This window comes from Palaemon carinicauda, chromosome 4, assembly GCF_036898095.1.
Source record: "Palaemon carinicauda isolate YSFRI2023 chromosome 4, ASM3689809v2, whole genome shotgun sequence".
In the NCBI taxonomy this organism is placed as follows: domain Eukaryota; kingdom Metazoa; phylum Arthropoda; class Malacostraca; order Decapoda; family Palaemonidae; genus Palaemon; species Palaemon carinicauda.
In genome coordinates, this window is record NC_090728.1 from 70,422,078 (window position 1) to 70,445,632 (window position 23,555).

The 23,555-nt window shown below is 33.9% G+C and overlaps 1 protein-coding gene across 1 annotated transcript in view; it reads right to left on the bottom strand.

Moving 5' to 3' along the window:
- Window positions 1–23,555, bottom strand: part of LOC137639114 (transcription factor 21-like) — a 43,038-nt gene that overhangs the window by 13,875 nt on the left and 5,608 nt on the right. Inside the window, exon 2 of the mRNA XM_068371432.1 lies at window positions 20,418–20,577. Within this exon, the coding sequence (XP_068227533.1) occupies window positions 20,418–20,577 (160 nt within the window). The remainder of the gene's footprint in view (window positions 1–20,417; window positions 20,578–23,555) is intronic.

Consider the following 23,555-nt stretch of genomic DNA (forward strand, 5'->3'; position numbering starts at 1 on the left):
TTAGATAAAATTATAAAAAGTTTACCTCATCAGTTTGCCGAAAGGTTTATCAATGTACAAAAATATCTCGATCCTATGCTGCCGAGCATAAGATGTTACTAAGAGTATTCAAAAACAGTCAAATAAGCAATACACATGCATTTGGGGAAAATACAAGAGAGAGAGAGAGAGAGAGAGAGAGAGAGAGAGAGAGAGAGAGAGAGAGAGATGTTCCGGTGAAACTCGCTGAGAGAGACGTCATCACAATGATCCAGTCCACCTGGTCATATTGGCACTGGCACTACCGTTACCTGCGGCCTAGACATGGCATTGCTGCCCTCCCCTCTCCCCATTGTCCCCTCCCCTTCATCTTGCAAACCCCTCCCTCAGTAATGGCCCGATTAATGCATCAAGAAGAATGTGATAACAATGAGTATACAAATAAAGGGTAGCTTACATTTAGATTAACAAGCAAGCATTGGTTTATTATTTTGAGGACTTTATTATTTTATCTTATTTTGGTTCTATAAATGTTTATTTTTTCATTAGTAATCTCCATTATTTATAGTACTGGCTGTGATATGTTTGATATCACAAGGCTGAAATGTTTTGTAAGACTGTTATTATTATTATCATTATTATCATTATGGATGTCAATATATTAATTTTTTCACATGAAGAAATTTCTTTGTATTTTACAATTGTGTTGGGTCATTTTGTGCCAAAGAAGTTCTTATGATTGACCTTGATTTTAGGCCTGCCTGTAACAATGTTAATTATAATGCCTTTGTTTTCTATTTTAAACAGCTGGGAGAAGGTCGGTTTTTTTTTAACATTATTGATAGAATTTTTAACTAAATGATTACAAAAAGTAGTTGTTGATAGACACCATAGTGACTATGAGAATGTTATATCTAGTATTTTTCAGTTTGGTGTTTTCGGCCAAGTTCTTTTCTTACTACATTTACATATGTGTTTAATCTGGAAAACAAGCTGGTTGTATATGCAGATGATGCTACTCTCTTTACATCAATTCCATCTCCTGAATGTGGACCTATGGTTGCTGAACCCCTTGATAGAGATTAGGTAAAATTACTGCATGCGGCAAATTTTGGGGGATAAATTGAACCTTAACAAAGCTCAAAGTATGATTGTAATTAGGTCAAGGGTAGTGGCTCTTCAATATTCAGATTTTTTTTTTTATTGACAATGCCTCTTTAGCTATATACAACTCATTTGAAATTTTAGGTGTGATTCTTGATTGGAAATTTACTTTTGAGAAACATGTCCGGTTTGTTTTTTCTTCAGTTACACAAGAAATCGGAATATTGAGAAAAAAATTTACATTTTTGTTGATCACTCTATCATGAGGAAAGGTTTTATTCTTTTTCATTCTACTTTGGTTAGAGTATTGTTCTTCTATCTGGTCTTCAGCTGTTGACACTCATCTTAATTTGCTGCACAAGAATTTTCAGTTCATTAAATTCCTTATCCCTGATCTAGATATTATTATCTGGTACCGTCGTTTAGTTCGTTTCGGGGGCAAATTACATAAGATTCTTTATAACTTTGACTATTATTTACATTCAGATCTTCCCAGACAGTACCATCCTGTATAGTCAAAGTGTTGGAAGGGAATTCTTCATAATATAGAGTACAAAATATATGGATAGTTAAATAGAACCCACCTCTTCACCAATAACGTAAATGGGACATCTGAAGTTCAACAAGCCTGGGGTTGAGCCAGAGGAGGTTATTCTTCAACATACCCCTTAAGATATGTCAGCCCAAGATTTTGCTCGTTTTCAACTTGGAACAAATAAGTAAGACTAGTCTCATATGATAGAGCTAGGCTCTCCGAAAAAAAAAAAAAATTTATTCTGTAAACTTTTCCCAAAAAGAACTCACTTCACCTCTACAGGCAAGAAAGTCAGTATTGCTAACAGTGTGAGTCTGTGTAAATCAAATTACTTTTTATTGGGAATAGTTTGCTGAATAAAAGTTGTTCAGAGACTCAAGCTCATAGTATTCAAGACTAGTCTTAATGCTTTATGCCAGTTCTTTAAATGAGGCCAAATCTTAAGCTTAAACATATCTTATGGGGGATATTAAGCAATCATCTCCCCTGGCTAAATCACAGGATTGCGCAACTTATCCCCTTAAAGATGAAGAAGTTGATTCTAATTAATTATTCAAATATCTTGTTCTCAATATTATCAATATACCCTTTCCAGTTCTCTTACTAGTACGCAGTTAATTCTAAAAGGTAGGTAGTAGGTTGGCCGGGGCACCAGCCACCCGTAGAGATACTACCGCTAGAAAGTCGTTGGGTCCTTTAACTGGCCAGACAGTAATACAAAGGATCCTTCTCTCTTGTTACGGCTCATTTTTCTTTGTCTACACATACACCGAATAGTCTGGCTTATTCTTTACATGCTCTCCTCTGTCCTCATACACCTGACAACACTGAGATTACCAAACAATTCTTCTTCGCTCAAGGGGTTAAACTATTGCACTGTAATTAGTAAGTGGCTACTTTCCTCTTGGTAAGGGTAGAGGAGACTTTTTGGCTATGGTAAGCAGCTCTTCTAGGAGAAGGACAATGTAAAATCAAACCATTGTTCTTGGTCTTGGGTAGTGCCAGAGACTCTGTACCATGGCCTTCCACTGCCTTAGGTTAGAGATCTCTTACTTGAGGGTACATTCGGGCAAACTATTTTATCTTGTTTCTCTTCCTCTTGTTATTTTGCAACTTTTATCAACTTGTTATTTTCAAGGTTTTATACTTTATCTATGAAAGGCTTATTTTAAAGTTATTATTGTTCTTAAACTTCTTGTAGTTTTTCCTTACTTTTTTTCCTCACTGGGCAATTTTCCCTGTTGGAGCACATGGGCTTATAGCATCCTGTTTTTCCAACCAGGGTTGTAGCTTAGCAAGTAATAATAATAATAAGAAGAAGAAGAAGAAGAAGAAGAAGAAGAAGAAGAAGAAGAATAATAGAAATTCTATTAAAGTTGTGTCACAACTTCAATAAAATGTCAGCCAGATCAGGAAGAATATTCGATTGATCTTCAGAAGATCAAACATGTTGCAAATCCTTTTCTGTTGAACACTTCGACTCAATTCTTTCGTTTAATAGTTAAATTATCACTGATCTATTTCAACGTTGTTACTAATCTTTAGATATTTCATATCTTTTGTTTTTCTTATCACTTCTGACTTATAGTTCATTCGTGGGTTCTCTTTTTCTTTTCCAAACTGGGCTGCTTTCCTTGATGGAGCCTTTAGGCTTATAGCACTCTGCATCTCTAACTAATGATAATAATGATTCCTTACCTTTCTTTTATTGGACGTGCCTTTGCTTTTGGAAGGTAATCCGTAGTCAACCAAAGTATATCGTGATTTATCAACTGTAAACTAGTCACTAAACATTAGTTACTACTATATAGTATTTGTTTTACTTCATTTATGATAAGAAAAATAGCAATCTAAAAGAACTTTGTTTGTATTTGATACCATATTTTAGGCTCAAAGTCTCCATTTGTTTTCAAAGAGTTGAGTTTGTTCTGTTTCCTTATTGATGGTCTCTAAGTTTGTAAATAATCTTAAGCTATCTGACCTCACAATCATCAGGTCTCTGACCGCGATATAATCTAAAAGTTATTGAAAGCTTACCCTTCACGAGTTTATACTAGGGCTTAAAAATTACTGCAACTCAAAGAGATCCCAAGTCTCCCAGAACGAGAAATTTTCAAAGTTCTTTATAAAAGAATAAATGAGATCAATTGTTATGATTATTTAGAAGAGAGTTTGTTTGAGGTAAGAAACCTGTTTAGAAATGAGATTCTCCGATCACATGCCTTCCCTACTCTTCCAATTGGAGTTATGATTTTGTCATGATCAATGAATGAAAAAGAAATATTTGAGATTTGAAAAATAAACTTCACATTAGTGAGGATTGGTTGTCAGCTGCTTTAGTGCAATGCATAAAGTATAGACTATTAAGCTTTTATTACAACAGATCAGGTGAAAGTAATTCTTTTCCTTCTTCAAGGACATTTGTCGGAACCTTCCAATCAAACTGGCTATTTTCATAAAAGATGTAAAATCTAAAAGTCAATATTAATAAGACCTTTGATAAAATCAACCTTGAATATGCCGATTATTATTGCTACTGTTTTTATTGTCAAAATAATTACATTAATTACAAAATCGAAATGTTTTAAATAAAATTCCACAGAGATTCTGCCCATATGAGAAACCTGGGAAGATCAATAAAGATGAGAGAAATAAAACTTGATAATCACAATGAAAAAATAATAACTGGAATGAAATGAAAGCAACCAATGAGAAAATTATTTATAATCGTTATGAATTAAAATACGTAAAATACAAATGTAATGGTGTTTTAGTGTAACTCAAAAGAGAATTAAAGCCTAAGACTGGAATATCACAATACAAAGACTTGGGAACATTGGACATGTGGGTAATAGCATGATAAATTACTTTATCTTGCACCAAACATACGACCCATGTATTTTTCAACCGGTTAGTCTGTGTTTCATGCATTCTTTATAACTTTCGTTGTTACATGCCACTATTTTTCCCAATCCTTTGTATATGTTTATGGGGGAGCCCAATGAGCAATTGGGATTTTTGGGTTGGATAACAAAATAAAACTTAGCACAGTGCACAAATGGCAGATGTACTTAAAACACACCAAAATCAGGTGGGAAAATACATAGCTCATGTGTGCTCATGAAAAACTCGGATATATGGCATGAGAGGGGGACAGGAGAAAAGGAAAAACGGGGATTCATCAAGACCTGATAATGACCACCTTCATTATTTACCACGGGTACCACCTGTTGCTAATCTTGCCTAACCTTGAATAAAACACCTATGTAGGCCTACTCCTCACTTACCTAAAATAACTTTATATAAGATTATTATATTCCCCACATGCATTTCTTAAACACATGGCAGTCACTGGGCAAATAAAGAGGATACTATAAAAAAAATGTCTCAAGACGAAAAAATCGAGAACTTAGTGAAGGCAAAATTCGAAAATTTCAATTAGCTCAAAACGTTAAGTAAAAATTACGACATAGAAAACACGATAAGGATACCAAAAGTGTTTGACAATTTCGCATGCGCAATGAGCTACCCTCGCCTTTCCAAACCAGACACTCAAGCTCCTAAACGTCAACAAAAAGCTCTGGAAAATGCAGTACTATTCATACTTTCATATGAAAGTATGAAAAGTAGTCAGTAATCCTCTCTCCTTTTTATGTACCACGCTAAACCGGCAGAATTCGACCACTTCTTATAGCGAATTTTGAGTTGGAGAGAAATAAAAGTATCATAAAATTACTATTATTGGTTAACATCTGTGAATTTATGTAGAAAACTCAATAAATTATAAATAATTGAAGGGAAGGGTTGTTTTTATTAACTTGTTTCTTTTCCTTTTTGTGTTTTACGATATATTTAATGTTTCCCTTCTCAAGCCCTAAAATCTAGGAATACAAATCAATAGTAGTGCCTCTGTTGCATCTGCTTGAGAAGATTTGGAATTCTTTCTATTATTGGTTTAACACGTGCAGAACGACTCGATGACTCCATTGCCTGAGCGGTCCTCCATCATTAGAGGAGCAGCAACTAAGCATGAAAGTTTTCCAGACTGTACACTTTACCCGAGGGTGACGGTGACCTGGGGGTTAGCTGTAATGCAAGCTACCCTCCTTCTGCTCTTTAGAAGTGAAAAAAATTACAAGCCTATACTTGAAATAAATTTAGAAAATAGCTAAAATTCTCTTTTGAAGTATTTGGATCAACAGGAAAAATCGATTCACGATACTGACGAACGATAGAAGTAATTTCCTGCGCATGTAGATCCAAACGATGCAATGCCCGTCGCCCCTTATGGGCAGGGCCGAATTACCGCATAGGCAAACTAGGCATTTGAATTACCGCATAGGCAAACTAGGCATTTGCCTAGGGCCCCGCGTCTTTTGGGACTCCGCGATCCAAGGGGTTCAGGGGCTCATCCAAGACTGCGCACATGGTGCAAATGCAAAGGGGTCCCTACCTAAAAAATTCAAGTGTTTGGAGAGTAAAATTGATTTTTGAAAATTAATCATAACAAAAAATATATAATGAAATAAAATAAAATAAAAATAAATAAACCTAACCATAGATGGCAACACTCAACACGCCTTTGTTTACATCAGAACGGTTGTGTTTTCCCGCTAATGGGTGAGTATGGGAGATTCCTCTCCAATTTTCTGTAGTAATTACACGTTATCTGGACTTGTACTGTGACAAATTAACTGAAGTGTTGTTGATAGACATTGATGTGTATGGATAAATGTTTGTTTTCGCCTCTAAATGTTAGGGGAGGTACCTGATAGGGTTACTTGACCAGTAAAGACGCATGGACCAGTAAAGACGCATTTTTGGAAAAAATACTATAAGAAAACTTAACAACGCAAACTGACTTCCGTTGATAGGTTTTAAAAGCACTTTGTCCTGTCTTTAAGTCTTTATCATTTCAATAACAGATCTCTATTACTCTAGAAGTTATTGAGGTCAAAGTGCAAAAATGTTGCAAACCATGCAATTTCTTAACAAAATGCTAAGGATTTGCTATTTTACTATTAGTGCTACCACTGTTTACACAGCTATTTAGGTACTGATTTTTCTATTTCAGGGTGTTGAAAATTTATCTAGGGAGCAAATGACGTTCAGAAAAGCATTGGATTTGGAGAAAATCTGGCTTTCCCGTGCAATTTCAGTATGATTTCTGTTTAAGTAAATTGGAAATCAAGGAGGATGAATTAGTAAAATATTCGTAGCCCAAATCACTAACCTAATCTATGGTAAAAGTTCTGTATATGACTCCTTTCTGGTAACGTTTTGAATTTTCAGAGGCGCAGCCAGAGGAAAGGGGGCTACAAGGGCCATATCCCCCCAATTGACAGAAGAAAAAAAATAATTAAAAAATTAATGATAATTGATAATGAAAAATTTGTATTTGCATGATTACAGATAGTGGTACATCTTCATTATGGCATCTTGTGAACCTGATGTTGGAAAAATAAATAATTAATGATAAAAAAAAAAATAATAATAATTGATAATGAAAAATTTGTATTTGCAGGATTACAGACAGTGATACATCCTCATTATGGCATCTCGTGAACGTGATGTTGGACGTTCTTATGCGAGTGCGAGTTGGTCACAGAAAAGAAAGAAGAAAATTCAAGAAGAAGAACAGAAAAAGAAAGATGTAGGAAGCTGCAGAAAGATCACAGACATGCTCACGTAAACAGTTTCTGATGTTACCAGTACAGTTGAATCTGCAGATACATCAGATCATACAGGAAGCCCTCCCTCCATTATTTCGCAGCCAGCATCTACTTCTTTTGTGTCTCCTCTCAATGTGACGGACATTTCATCCACAGGATTTGTCTTAAAAGATCCTGCCTCATGGCCAAATGTAATCCCAGATTCTCTATGTAATGCTTTCATTGCAGAAAACTTCATTCAAACTCTGAACATTGACTTTAGGAAATCAGCAAGGATTTATGATGATGGAAATCGTCGTTGTTTAAAGTCATCTATGTTTTATAGGAAGCTTGCAAATTCAGAAATTGTGAAAAGATCATGGATGGTATACTCTGAAAGCTCACGAAAAGTGTACTGTTCAGCATGCAAGCTATTTTCTACCAAAGAAAATGCCTTCACACAGGGGTTTAATGACTGGAAAAATTCCAAGCGTTTCGAGGAACATGAAAACAGCACCACTCACAGGAGCTGCATTTTAGCCAGTGTATTTCGTGCACAGAAAAAAGGCTTATTGGATTCTCATTTGGAAAATCAACTGAAAAAGAGCGCACTTATTGGAGAAAAGTTCTAGAAAGAGTTGTTGCTGTTGTAAAATTCTTAGCTCTAAGAGGACTTGCTTTCCGTGGAGAAAATGAGGTTTTTGGTTCGGAAAACAATGGTAATTTCCTAGGGATCATAGAACTGTTAGCACAATTCGATCCATTCTTAGCAAATCATGTATCACTCCTTGGGAATGCAGGAAGAGGCACTGTATCTTAAATGTCATCTACTATTTGCAATGAATTTATTGACCTGATGACTAAGAAGGTCCTCAATAACATCATAGCAGCTGTGAAAACTGCAAAATACTTTGCAATAAGTATAGATTCAACACCAGATATTTCACATACAGATCAACTGACATTCATTGTTCGCTTTGTCAACTCCAGTGGTAAGTCTGTAGAGCGCTTTATAAAATTCATTCCTCTTTCAGGCCATGATGGAGAAACAATGACGAATGTAGTACTGGATACTCTGCTTGAACATGATCTCTCTATTATGGATTGCCGTGGCCAGAGCTATGACAATGCAAGTAACATGTCGGGTAAATATAATGGATTGCAAGCCCGTATCAAGCAAATCAACCCACTTGCTGAATATGCGCCCTGCTCAGCACATTCTCTTAATCTTGTTGGGTCATGTGCTGCGAAGTGTTGTGTTGCTGCAGTTTCCTTTTTTGGACTTTTATAAGCACTCTTTATTTTTTTCTCTGCTTCAACGCATCGGTGGAGTATACTCAAGTCAACCATTCATGGAGATGTCATCAAATCATTATCAACAACAAGGTGGTCAGCGCAGCATGATGCAACACATGCTTTGAAAGACTGCTTTGCTGAAATACGTTCTGCTTTGATCCAAATAGCAGAGGATGAAGACCAAACAGCAACTACAAGAAGCGAAGCAGCCAGCTTAGCATCAAAATTGGAAGATTTTGAATTGGCCTTACTCTGTGTGCTTTGGGACTGTATACTGGAACGGTTAAATGCCACGAACAAGACACTTCAGAAAACTGAAATTGAAATGATGAAGCTTTTGAAATGTTTGAAGAGAAAGATAAACTAAGTTATGGGTGATAGTTATAACCTTCCTCTGAAAACCTTTGAACAGAAACGGGTATTTGGTCTACAGTTGAGGTATTAGGTTGGGCAGGGCACCAACCACTCGTTGAAATACTACCGCTAGAGAGTTATGGGGTCCTTTGACTGGCCAGACAGTACTACATTAGAGCCTTCTCTCTGGTTACGGTTCACTTTCCCTTTGCCTACACATACACCGAATAGTCTGGCATATTCTTTATAGATTCTCATCTGTCCTCATACACCTGACAACACTGAGATTACCAAACAATTTTTCTTCACAAAGGGGTTAACTACAGCACTGTCATTGTTCAGTGGCTACTCTCCTCTTGGTTAGGGTAGAAGAGACTCTTTAGCTATGGTAAGCAGCTCTTCTAGGAGAAGGACACTCCAAAATCAAACCATTGTTCTCTAGTCTTGGGTACCATGGTTTTCCACTATCTTGGGTTAGAGTTCTCTTGCTTGAGGGTACACTCGGGCACACTATTCTATCTAATTTCCCTTCCTCATGTTTTGTTAAAGTGTTTATAGTTTGTATAGGAGATACTTATTCTAATATTCTTAAAATATTTATTTTTTTCCTTGTTTCCTTTCCTCACTGGGCTATTTTCCCTGTTGGAACCCCTGGGGTTATAGCATTCTGCTTTTCCAACTAGGGTTGTAGCATAGCAATTAATAATAATAATAGTAATACTAATAATAACGTATTTCTAATATAAAATTAATCTGATGGCTGATTTTTTACCCTAATATCTAAATTATAAAGGGGAATTCAGTTTTTTGCTCTTAAGAGAAAAACAACAGTTGATTAAGATATTTGGTTCATGTTATTGGTATATGCAGATTTGCTTTACTGTTATTAGTAATACTATAATCTACAACCCTAGTGTAAAAGTAGGATGTTATATGTCCAAGGGCTCCAACAGGGAAAAATAGCGCTGTGACGAAAGGGATCAAGGAAATAAGGAAATAAATATACTAGAGAAGTAATGAACCAATAAGATATTTTAAGTAGACTAACAACATTTAAATAGATCTTCATATATAAGCTATAAAAACTTGAAGAAAAAAGACAAGAGGAAGATAGATAAGATAAAATAGTGTGCCTGAGTGTACCCCCAGGCAAGTTGGAGGCAAATAAAAGGACGAATCTGATGTTTGAAGAATTCCCATGATCATAATGATATGATATTTTAGAGCGATAACTGGGTTTCGTAGATATTAGAATAACCTCTGACCGTCGTTGTGATGAAATTCATACCCCTGAGATCGTTTTACGCAAGTTTAATAGAAAAGTAATATAAAATCTGAGCTCTGACGCTGTTTTCCTGATATGTCGACGAATATTGATTGCATATTTCAAAGTCTTCAGACAAATCAGCCTTGACAAAAATTAACCCTTGCCATACTTATCTTGTTTATTTCACTTAGTGTTGTATCTCCCATTTATTTGCTCACTTATAAACACACCGAGACAGAGAAGCAGAAAGAAAGAAAAGGAAAGAAAGAAAACCGCAGCGCCTCAGATGAAAAGAGAAAATTCTTGTGTCAACAAATAAGTCGGTTGTCAACCCACTTCGTCGTATCTGATTCGGAAACAAAACAAGACACACTTGCGGAAGTAGAGACGGAGCTTCCGTATCTTTTGGCATTTTTCTTAGTTAGTTTTATTTTTTGGTTTATTTAGTAGATTTTTCTCTAATAATTCTCAATTTTCCTTTGCCTTGCTATTTCAGTAATCTAACACCTAAAGAGTATTATTCTCTCTCTCTCTCTCTCTCTCTCTCTCTCTCTCTCTCTCTCTCTCTCTCTCTCTCTCTCTCTCTCAAAGGTTGTTTCTATTTAAAGGTAAATTTGTAACAATGAGATGTTATCGTATTATATGGTTGTAACTTGACATGATAAAACAAAAATAAATTCCTTTATAAACACAATTATATTCAACGGTTATCATTGAACTCGGTACTGACATTATTTCATTTTATTTGTGATGAGTAAAAAACGCATCATCGCCACAGATGTTTGTCGACGACGTTCCCCCTCTCGACGTCTGAAATCATTTATCACTTTGTAGCATATCATGTTCCAGCGACTTTTCCCACTGATTCTCTATTTACAGTACTTTCGCTTTTCGTGACCTTTGTCACCCCTCCCCCACCTTCCCCTTTCCTTTTTCCCTCTACCCCTTTACCGCTCACAAGGGCGTCTCTTCCTTTCTCCGGGCCTCCCACTAAGCGTAAACACTTCAAGAATTCGTCTTATACTGATTTTTTTTTTCACCGACGGAGACGCTGACGGTACATCCCCTCGGAATAGCACTGGGACTCTCAACTAAATATTGAAACAGCTTGATATTCTACACCTGTTCCGTCTGGGAAGCTCTTAATTGAAAGCCTGCAGGCGCCTTTAGATCTTCCCCCTTTATTTCCTGCACTTCGCTCGGTTAGAGTTGGTGTTTGTTTATTTACAGTGTGGACGACACTAATGAGTTGTCTTCGATTATGAGATGTTTGCTAGATTATCATGCATTTAGCTCAAGCACGAAATGTAATAATTTTCATAAAAGGATGGGCAATTGCTTTTGTTACAACAATAACTATTTCTCCATCTAACAGAATGAATTGGTATCGCATAATCTATGAAATAGCACAAGGCAATGATTACTTGTGCATTTTCGTTCTTTCAAAACTGGGCCTCTAATTCTATACAATCATAAAATACAGGCATGTCATGCACGGCGCCGCTCTCTCAATTTCTATAGCAATTTCAAATGCTTACGCCCGACATTTATAGCATTGGTGGTGCTAAGAACAGACAAATCGGAGGGAAAACAGTAGCTCGTCAGTGTAAAGTGTCTTCTGTCATTTTTGTTTTCTTTAGGCAAGGCGAAAAGAGCCCTTCTTTGAACTCTTTTCGGGCCGCAGTGAGTTTCTCGGTAAAATCGCCTTACACCAAGGAACTCTATGGGATGTTCGATCTTATTGACAGCTGTTGTTTAGCTTACTTTTAACTTAGCTCTTAACTAACCTGATGACGGATTTAGATCTTATTGGCATGGTCAGAGTTATGACAGACAGTAGGAGAATTTTAGGGATGAGGCTCCAAGAAGTGTTCTACTTGTTTCTTTCCTGGTGAACGGTAAACAAAAAATTTACCATAAGAGAACCTATAGTCAATCTTTTTTAATGAGGCAGATTTGCACCCACTCGGGGGGTGCCCATTTAGCTCGGAAAAGTTTCTTGATTGCTGATTTGTCGGAAGTATCTGGACAAAAATACTTCCGACCAATCAGCTATCAGAGAACCTTTCCGAGCTAAAATGACACCCCTCGAGTGGGTGCAAATCTGCCTTACTAAAAAGAATTGACTATATTACATTTGGCAGTGTAGTTAGTTTTTTCAAGATGTCTACACATACTGTAGCTTGGTGTTACTGGGGTACAAAATCCTGACTAACGGAGATTTAGCAAAATGGAACACTTACTTCGTCAAAACTCTTTGATCGCAAATAAGTAAAAGAACTCCATAATGACTAGATAATTACATATTAGGCTGAGCTATTTCATTGTAAATCAGCTTAAACACACCCTTATCGATCACTGAAAGAGCTTGCATAGGCTCCTATTTATATGATTATCATTATCAGTTGCTAAGCTACAACCCTAGATGGAAAAGCAGGATGATATAAGCCCAAGAGCTCCAACGGGAAAAATAGCCTAGTCAGGAAAGTAAAGAAATAAACGGTTTCTTTTTCTTCAACAGAAGCTTCATCTTTTTCCCTGCCAAGCCTTTCCAAGTTGGTATAAAGTTAGCTTATAGAAGCTGATAAGATATTGGCTAGAGATTTATATGATTTTGTCTGTGTTTTGTTTTTGTGGGATTTTGTCCTAACAACTTTTTATTTGTTTTGTTGATCGAAAAATAAAGTGAGTCTGCTGGAGTTAGTCTCAGAACTATGTAGCAGCGCTTAAAAATAAAGACCAGAGATATGATGTACAGCACTATATGGAATTCATAAAGCAAACAGTCATTTTGTTTGTTTGCGGGAGCACTCGTGTGTGTGTGTGTGTGTGTGTGGGTATGTGTATGTGTATGTGCATATATGTATGTCCGCGTGTGTATGTGTGAGCGCGTGCGTGCGTGTGTGTATGCGTGTGTGTGTGTGTGCACGAATGCGTGCGTGTGAGTGCGCGCATGCGTCTGTGTGCGTGCGCGTGTGTGTTTGTGTGTGTGTGTGTCTTCTAGGAACATTGTTTTATGTTCTTTGCATATAATTATAAAGAAGACATTAGGGATTTCGAGGATGACAGAATCTTAAGATCAATGATTGGGCAATGTAATGTACATATTATCGTGAGCCCGTGTGCTATTGATTTTTAAACATTTAAATGCTTACAAAATTTAATAGTCAAACTTTTATTTTTTCTATTAATTTCTGATGGATTCTACTGTAAATAGAAAATAAACAATTTCAGATGGATTCTACTGTAATTAGAAAATTTTAAAATTTCAGAAGAATTCTACTGAAATTAAAACTTTAAAAATTTAGAAGCACTCTACTGTAATGAAAAGATAAACAATTTCAGAAGGATTATACTGTAATTTAAAAATATATACAATTTCAGAACTATTCTATTGTAATTAAAAGATAAACAATTTCAGAAAGATTCTAATGCAATTAAAAATAAACAATTTCAAAAAGATTCTAATGCAATTAAAAAATAAACAATTTTAGAAGGATTTTACTGTAATTAAGAAATTTCAAATCTAGAAGAATTCTACTGTAATGAAAAAATAAACAATTTCAGAAGGATTCTACTGTAATTAAGAAATACAAAATTTCAGAAGAATTCTACTGTAGTTGAAAAAATAAAAAAAAAATTTATAAGGATTCTACTGTAATTAAAAAATTTAAAATCCAGAAGAATTCTACTGTAATGAAAAAATAAACAATTTCAGGAGGATTCTACTGTAATTAAAAAAATATATACAATATCAAAAGGATTCTACTGTAATTAAGAAGCACAAATTTTCAGAATAATTTGACCGTAGTTAAAAAATGTTAACTTACCAATCACTTTTCTTTGCAGACTAGCAGAAAACTAACATATTTTCTACGTAGTATTTTATTACCATATCTTTCAAAATATTGTTAGTTTTCTCCTATAGTTGTTTTTCATTTAAGAACGATTGACGCTCGTTATAAACTAGCTGCATTACTTTTCCAGTAACATACGCATGTTCAGTATTATTTTTTCCTTTGCACAATTCATGATAAAGAAAGAATGTTATTGAATAAGAAGCTAAAGTGGTAATCTAGGTTTCCTTAGAGCAAAGTAATTTTGAAAATAGGGTAAAGAAAATATGAAATGAGTAAATGCAAGTTAACAAATAAATATATAGCTACAGAGCTATAGAGATAAAAATCAAAATGAGTCAAAAACTAAGGTATGATGACATCTCCCATATGTCATTTGCGAATAAAAAAGTCATGATAATTATTGAAAGCATCAAAAGCAGCGCAAATTTCATTAAGATTCCTTAATCTCTTAACATGTTTGCTTTATTAGATGTAGAAATTTTTTTTTTTTTTTTTTTTTTTTTTTTTTTCCTTTTTGTCTTAATTTAGTTGTTTTTAGGAACAGATTTTCAAATAAATGCAAACATTTTCGAGATTGAATTGCAAGTCCATTATGACTGCAGAATGTATTAGATTATCTATGACCACACAGAAATCAATTATCATTTTATTATCGAATATGAAGTTATCACTTTTTCTTAAAACACATATCTCGGGTACAATATTTATTCTCTTCAGTGGATTTTAGCAAAGAAATTATACAGATACTTTCGAGATCATTAAGTGTTGTGTGACTTTGTATATATAATAAGAGACAGTCTAAGCAATCAATTACCCTCGGTGATACGTTGCTTCATAAGTAACAAATTAAACATATTACACAGAGACACCCTCACACACATACACAAACGCACACACACACACACACACATATATATATATATATATATATATATATATATATATATATATATATATATGCATATATATAGATATAGATATATTTATATATATACATATATATTAATGTATATAAAAGTGTATATATATTGTATTTATATATATACATATATATACATATAAATAAATATATATACATATATATAGATATATATATATATTTATATATATATACATATATATTAATGTATATACAGTATATATATGTGCATATATATATTGTATTGATATATATACATATACATATACATATAAATAAATATATATACATATATATGTATATATATATATATATGTGTGTGTGTGTGCGTATGTATGTATGCATATATATATATATATATATATATATATATATATATATATGTGTGTGTGTGTGTGTGTGTGTGTGTGTGTATACATATATACACACACACATATATATATATATATATATATATATATATATGTGTGTGTGTGTGTGTGTGTGTGTGTATATATATGTATATGGATTTGATCAAGTATTTCATTTATATTTCCTTGAAACAGACTGTTTTTGTTTTGTTATCATTCTTGTTAATTTAGTTGTTAAGTATGAGGTATCTTTTTATTACCATTAATTCGAATGCTGTCTGGAGACATTGAGCGAATTCCGGGACCAGTACGTCCTAGATTTCGTCAATGTCGTCTTCTGTATTGCAATATTCGTGGTCTTCATGCAAATATTCAAGACCTTACAGTTGAGTCCAGACAGTATGATATTCTTTTGTGCTCAGAAAATTTGGGTTATAATATGAGGCATTTATCTGAGCTCCTTATAACTGGTTTTAAGAAACCAATAATTTTGAAACGGGATGCCATTCCTATGGCCAGGGGAATGGTCGAATATATTAGGACTGAGTACCATGCTTCTTATAAGTCTTGCTATGAATGTGGATGTCATGAGATTCAGGTAATAAAGTTTGTGGTAGGCATTACAACTTCTATTTGTGTTCGATCTACTGGAATCCAGACATGGAGGATTCTATCTTTGATTGTCTTCTTACCATTATGTCTTTGTTCGTGATTTCAATGCTCCCCATATGGAGTGGTTAAATTCAGTTTCTCCTACCTATTGCCATGGCTTAAGAGCTTTAGACTTTGCCTCTAAATTAGGCTGTAAGCTACTCACAGGCCTGGTAACTGCTTTGACCTCGCATACACCGACTCTCCTCGTGTTATAAAAAGTAAGGTTTGTTCTCCAGTTGGGATCTAAGCATGCCTTGATATCATTAGTAGTGAAGACTGAGCAGCCTGTCACTGATGTATCATACTCACCTAAGATTTTTATGAAATCTCAAGGCGACTGGAATGGGATTTTGAGTGATCTGTTGGGTTTGAATTAGTCACAATTGTTTAGAGATGTTGATCTTGTCTTTTTGAATTAGAGTCTAGTCAACATAATTTAGAGGCGTAAAATCATGGTTCAATGAAGATTTTAGACGTGCCTATTTGGAGAAGCAGGAGGCCTATCATCTTTGGAAGGGTAAGAGATCAGATTTGACTTGGAAAAACTATACTCAGCTTGGAACCTTTGCTCAGAGAGCTTATGCTTCAACTGAAAAGGAATATAATTCAACCATAAAAGAAACCCTATCTGATACAACCCATGAGCTTAAGGGGTGTGTTACTCTTAAATCTGCACTCTTTGGTGTAAATGCAACAGTTCCTCCTTTACTTAAACCAGATGGCTCGGTCACTCACTGTCCAAAGGAAAAGGCAACCCTTTTGGCTGATGTGTTTGACAGTAAGCAGAGTAATGAAAAACTTGATCTTCCTCATTCTTCTTTTCCTGAGGCTAAACTAAGAAGTTTAGCTTTTCGATCTTGGGAAATTAAAGCTTTCTTGATGGACCTTAATAATTATGGGGGTGTAGTCCCAAATGATATTTTGCCGTTGTTTTTTATAAAAACTGCAGATTTCTTAGCTCCAAAGTTATCTGTTATATTGTGCAAGTTAGCAAGAAGAGGGGCTTTTAGTACTAGTTGGAGAATAGGTAATGTTGCTCCACTATGTAAATGTGTTTGTGGTAGCTCAAGTCCAACTGATGACCGGCCAACTTCCATAACTCCCATATTATGTAAAAAAAATTTAACGTCTTTTGGAAAACATCCTTTTAGGTTTGCTGAAGATATTTATCTATTCCCTAGTTTGCAATTTGGTTTTCGTAAACCTTAGAGCATGTGATGCCCTTCTTACAATCTCCAATGCTGTACAAGAAGCCCTTGATTGTGGTCATGAAGTTCGTATGATTGGCCTTTGACCGTGTTAATCATGAGGCTCTTGTTTTCAAACTCAAATAGTTGGGAGTTGCTGGGTCGTTCCTTAGCATCATTGTTGAATTTTTAAGCAATAGATCGCAAAGAGTTGTTGTTGATGGGCACCATAGTGAGTATACAAATGTGATATCTGGTGTTCCTCAGGGTAGTGTTCTTGGCCCATTACTTTTCATACCATATACAAATGACATGTAATTTGGCTTACAAAACAAGCTTGTTGTATCTGCAGATGATGCTACACTCTTTGCATCAATTCCATCTCGTGAATGTCGATCTGAGGTTGCTGAATCCCTAAAGAAATCTAGCTTGAATTAGTGTATGGTGAAAATTATGGGGTATGAAGTTGAATCCTAACAAATCTTAAAGTATGAATGTAAGTAGATCAAGGGTAGTGACTCCTCAACAACCAGCTCTCAGCATTGATAATGTTTCTTTAACTCTGTATGACTCTTTTAAATTTTTAGGTTTGATTCTCGACAGCAAATCTAATTTTGATAAACACATTAGGTCTGTGTCTTCTTCAATTGCACAAAAATTTGCCTTGGTGATGAAGTCTTTTAAGATTTTCGGTGATCAATCTATTCTGAAGAAGTGTTTTAATTCTTTCCTTCTATCTTGTTTCGAGTATTGTTCTCCTGTCTGATCTTCATCTGCTGATTCTCATCTTAATTTGTTGGACAGGAACTTACGGTTTATTATTTATTATTTATATTTTATTAATCTTTGGCACCGTCGTCCAATTAGTGCGTTATGCATGTTGCATAAGATTTTCATAATTATGATCATCCATAGCATTCAGATCTTTTTGGACAGTTCCATCCTGTTCGTAATGCTAGGCATGCAGTTAATTCTAATAGTCAGGCCTTCTCCCTCATGAGACTCAATACTACACAGTAATCTAGAAAGTTTTATTCCAGGTGTGACCAAGTTGTGGAATGATCTTCCTAATTTGGTAGTTGAATCGGAAGAACTTTTAAAGTTCAAACTTGCAGTAAATTTTTATATGTTGAACAAGCTGAAATAAGTCTGTTTTAGTTTATATATGAAATATCTGTTTTTAAGTTATTATTGTTTTTGAACATTTTATTAATTATTGATTAAATCTCATGTCCTTTATCTATTTCTTTTTTTCCTTTCCTCATTGGGCTATTTATCCTTGGTGGAGCTCATGGTCTTATAGTATCTTGCTTTTCTAACTGGGGTTGTAACTTAGCAAGTAATAATAATAATAATAATAATAATAAGCTCATCGACGAGGACACTCCAAAATCAAACCATTCTTCTCTAGTCTTGGGTAGTGCCATAGCCTCTGTACCATGGCCTTTATCTGTCATGGGTTAGAGATCTCCTGCTTGAGGGAACATTCGGGCACACTATTCTATGTTTCCTTCTTTGGTTTGCTCACGATCATTTTCCCTGTTGGAGCCCTTTGGGATTACAGCATCCTGCTTTTCCAACTGGAGTTGTATCTTGGATAATAATAATAATGGTAGTATACATATATATATATATATATATATATATATATATATATATATATATATATATGTACATGTATATATATATGCATATATATATGTACATATATATATGTATATATATATAAAATGTGTCCCTAGAGATTGTAAAAGAAGTAGGGGAAGGAAGAGAATAATAATAAGAATAAGGATAGGAAAGTGGGGAATATAGGGAAAGGAAGAGTACCCCTGGATACAATCCAGTTTATAGCTCAAAGGCAGGTACTCAGGATGGGAAAGATTTAGGAAATGGGAAGAAAGAAAAGTACAGGAGAAGAATAAAAGAGAGGGGCAGACCCTCTTGCAATATTAGGGAATTGGTATTATTATTTTCCTTACTTAAAAAATAGGAAGAGAAGATTACGATACATTGACGAACTAAGAAAGTTTACGGGTGTGGACTGGCACAGAAAGACCATAAACAGACGCAAATGGAAGGATATGTCTCAAGACTTTGTGCTACAGTGGACTAACATCGGCTGATGATGATGATGATGATGATGATGGTGAGGATGAGGATATATATATATATATATATATATATATATATATATATATATATATACATTTATATATATACATATATATATATACATATATATGTGTAAATATATATATGTTAATATATATATATATATATATATATATATATATAAATATATATATATTATATATAAATATATATATATATATATATATATATATATATATATATGTTAGCATGTAAATATATACATATATATATATATATATATATATATATATATATATATTATATATAAATATATATATATATATATATATATATATATATATATATATATATATATGTACATATATATTCATACAGTACATTTGGCCACCATCACTTGCGAACCTCTATAAAACATTATATATTCTGAAATATTAACCGATAGAGTGTGTTACTAGGTTAATGCTCTACTAGAATTCATTCAATGAAATGAACAACCGTAGCAATAATTCTGCTGGGAGGCCAATTCCACTATTTCACATCTCAGGGAAAGATTTCTCCTGGCTTTTCGTAATATAGTAAAGTTAGCACCTTAACAAAATGAGGACAATGATTTGGGATCCAAGCTTCAAATTTTTTTCTTATCATATCCTCATCTCCCATAAAATATAAATCCTTCTTATAATTCATACGGTCAACCTTAGGTAATAACCGCCGCCCTCACCCCCCTCCTCAACTTTTCTCAGCAAGACTACACCAATAATATATATATATATATATATATATATATATATATATATATATATATATATATATGATTTACTGTATATATATATATATATATATATATATATATATATATGTATATATACATATATATACATATATAGATATATACATATTTATATAGATAGATAGATAGATAGATAGATAGATAGGCTATACTTAAAATTACAAATTTTTTTCCGAAAAACAACCCATACATAAATACTAACTATTTCTGAGGTAATGAAAAATTTTATGCAATTTGAACAAAAATGACTGATAGGACTGAATTTATAAAAGTCTCTATTTCTATTGAATATCTCCAAGTTTGCATATGGCAGCCATATCAAAAAGGAATCCTAACAGCAAAGACATCTTCCTTACCAGCGTCAATGGGTGTGTTTGGGACCGGGGCTGAGTGTCATCTTGCAGAATTGCTCGGAGATGTGCAATATATGAAGTAGCTAGTCGAAGTGTGTCCAATTTTGATAACTTGGTGTCTGCTGGAACCCAGGGAAGCGTTGTCTTTAAACGGGAGAAGGCTCTGTAGCAAGGATAAAAGAGATCAATGTATATTATCGTGGTTTTTCTGTAACCTAATACTTTATTCTATTGTCTCTTTACTTTAATCAACATTTTCTTATTAATATGTGCAGACAGATATTGTAAAACATTCTTTGTGGTTATCATAATGATAATATTGCATGTGTCAGTAATGCGTTCACTATGCCATCGGTTATATGCTCACTAAAGTTAACTAATGTTGGGTATGATCAGTATATAATGTAGATAAATGACCACCGTGAAATTTAAAATTGCCACCGAAAACAGTGGAAGATTGAGTGGTTGGCTAGCTGATCCCAAGAAAATTATTTCTGGAACGGCAACCTCTGATTTTACTTACCAGTTTATTACTATTCCATGGGAGTCATTTTACAGGGAAGTAAATGCAGAGAGAAAGGTTAATGAACTAATAAATCTCAGAACGAAGGATGCAAGTGTGGGCATATTCATATGGCAAATATTAAAAACTTGATTATCCATGATAAAAGGATTGCAATAGAGCAAAATTAGTCATTTTTGTCTGTCAAACGCTTTGCTTGTGGTGACACAGGGTACGCAATTCACATATGAAGAAGAAATATATGTGTTTTACATCTCTCATATGAACTTGTTTATAGTAATTATTAGTTTTTGGTGGAGTATGTTGGAGATTTCTTGAATGTGAAAAATAGAAGAGAGGCAGAAATGAGTGATGCAAAACTTAGAAGGATTGCTTTAAGGCTGAAATCTTTATGGATGTGATTGACGAGGATATAAGAAAGGCAAGTAAGAGAATGTGGAAAATAAAGTCCCCATGCGTTGACGGGTTTGCAAGTGAAATGCTGTAGTGCAGCAGAAATTATGTGACAGACCAGGGTTTTTAAGCTTTGTCTGGAAGAAGGAATTATCCAATAGGTATAAGGAGGCTAGGAGGAATAATTGTTTAATTATGTAAAGATAAGGGATAGCAAGGTAACTAAGAACTAAAGCGGTTCGCTATGGAAAGTTACGTCCATGCATGGTAGAATTTTAATGGAGAATGACTAAAAGGAGAGAACTGTGAGAGTTAAAACAAGTATGGCATAAGTGTTTGTTATGAATCAGTCATGTTAGAAGTTGGAAAGTAAAGGACAAAAATGTACTAAGCAAATATGAACCTAGAAAAACCTTATAATGGAATTGATTTAAAGTATTATGCAGAGAGTTGGGAATGACTGGCATGGCTGAGAAGTTATTGAGAACAAATATGAGGTCTTATGATTGAAGTGAAACAAGTGTTAAGAGTGTGTAGACAAGGACTGTAAAGTGACTGGTATTTTGTGGAAATGTTACTGAGACCAATGTAAGTTGTCTTTTGGTGGAATTTCGACATGTTCATGGACAGAGAATATGGAAGATGGGAGAAAAGACAGTCGATGTAGTTGCAACGCATTAGGTTAAGTAAAGGAGTTGTAAAAATGATCTGGAATTGTAGATGTTTATACTAAAGGGATTACAAAGAGAAACTGTATAAGCTGACAAAAGAGTTTGATGATGCTTGTGGCAAGGAAATCCGAAAGTAGATGTGAGCAAGAGAAATGTAATGAGCAAGATGGAGTTTTGAAGATAGCAAAATACATAAATGAAACTAGTTGATTTGCTGAAGTATAAGGTGAGACACAGAATAGAAGAAGCAAGAAAAAAGGATATTAGCCAAAGATTGGTATCAAGACTTTAATTGCCTCAAAAATTCCAGACAGGAATTCACTGAACTGCTCTCCGTTATGGAAATGAAGTATGGATATTGAATGCACATGAGTAAAAGTGAAGAGTGCGCGATGACGATGGTACCTTTACATTAATGTGCGATGCATAAATGAATGTGACTTACGTGTTGCTCTCCCCCGCAGCCAGCACCCTATTATTTGAAAAAGCCCTAAAGTTATATATATATATATATATATATATATATATATATATATATATATATATATATATATATATACTGTATATACATATATCAAAATATATCAAAATATATATATATATATATATATATATATATATATATATATATGTATATAAAAATATATCTATATATATACACATATATATATATATATATATATATATATATATATATTTATATATATATATATATATATATATATATATATGTATATATATATATATATATATATATATATATATATATATATATTATAGAAGCTATGAAAGGAGAATGGAAAAGACTTAATTGGAGTCAGTACTTCTTTTTTTTTTTTTTTTTTTTTGTGACATTCTCAGAGTCCGTTTAGGTCACCCAAATAAGACGAACATACTCCAATGGAAAATGAAATAGCATTGGAAGGTTGAATCATTTAAGTATTTAGGAGCTATAATATCTAATACAGGGTCTTTAGAATTGGAGTTTAATGAAAGATTGAAAAAAAGAAAATCAGACAATGGCTAGGTTAATTAAAATTTGGAAACCAAATCGCCTGAAATTACATATAAAAATTAGGCAATATATCAGTTTAGTGAGATCGGTGTTACTCTATGGACATGAATCAAGTTATGACAATGAAAGAATCTCCAATAATTTAGAAGATTTAAGAACAAAACCCTCAGAAGGATATTAGGAGTCAATGGCAAGACAGGATCAGAAATAAAACTATAAGAGAGATTACTCGAGTGCCAAATGAGGATGAGATCGTGATGAGAGATAGATGGAGATGGTTTGGGCATGCTCTGCATACTCCCCAAGAGAGATTAGGTCATCAAAAGTTCAGGTGGACTCCACAAGGCACTAGAGGAGTTGCAAGACCTAGACTAACATGGCTGAGGACTATGAGGCGAAGGGTAAGAGATGATAATGATGATGAATATATATATAAATATATATATATCTATATATATATATATATATATATATATATATATATATATATATATATATATATATATACGTAAATATATATATATATATATACATATATA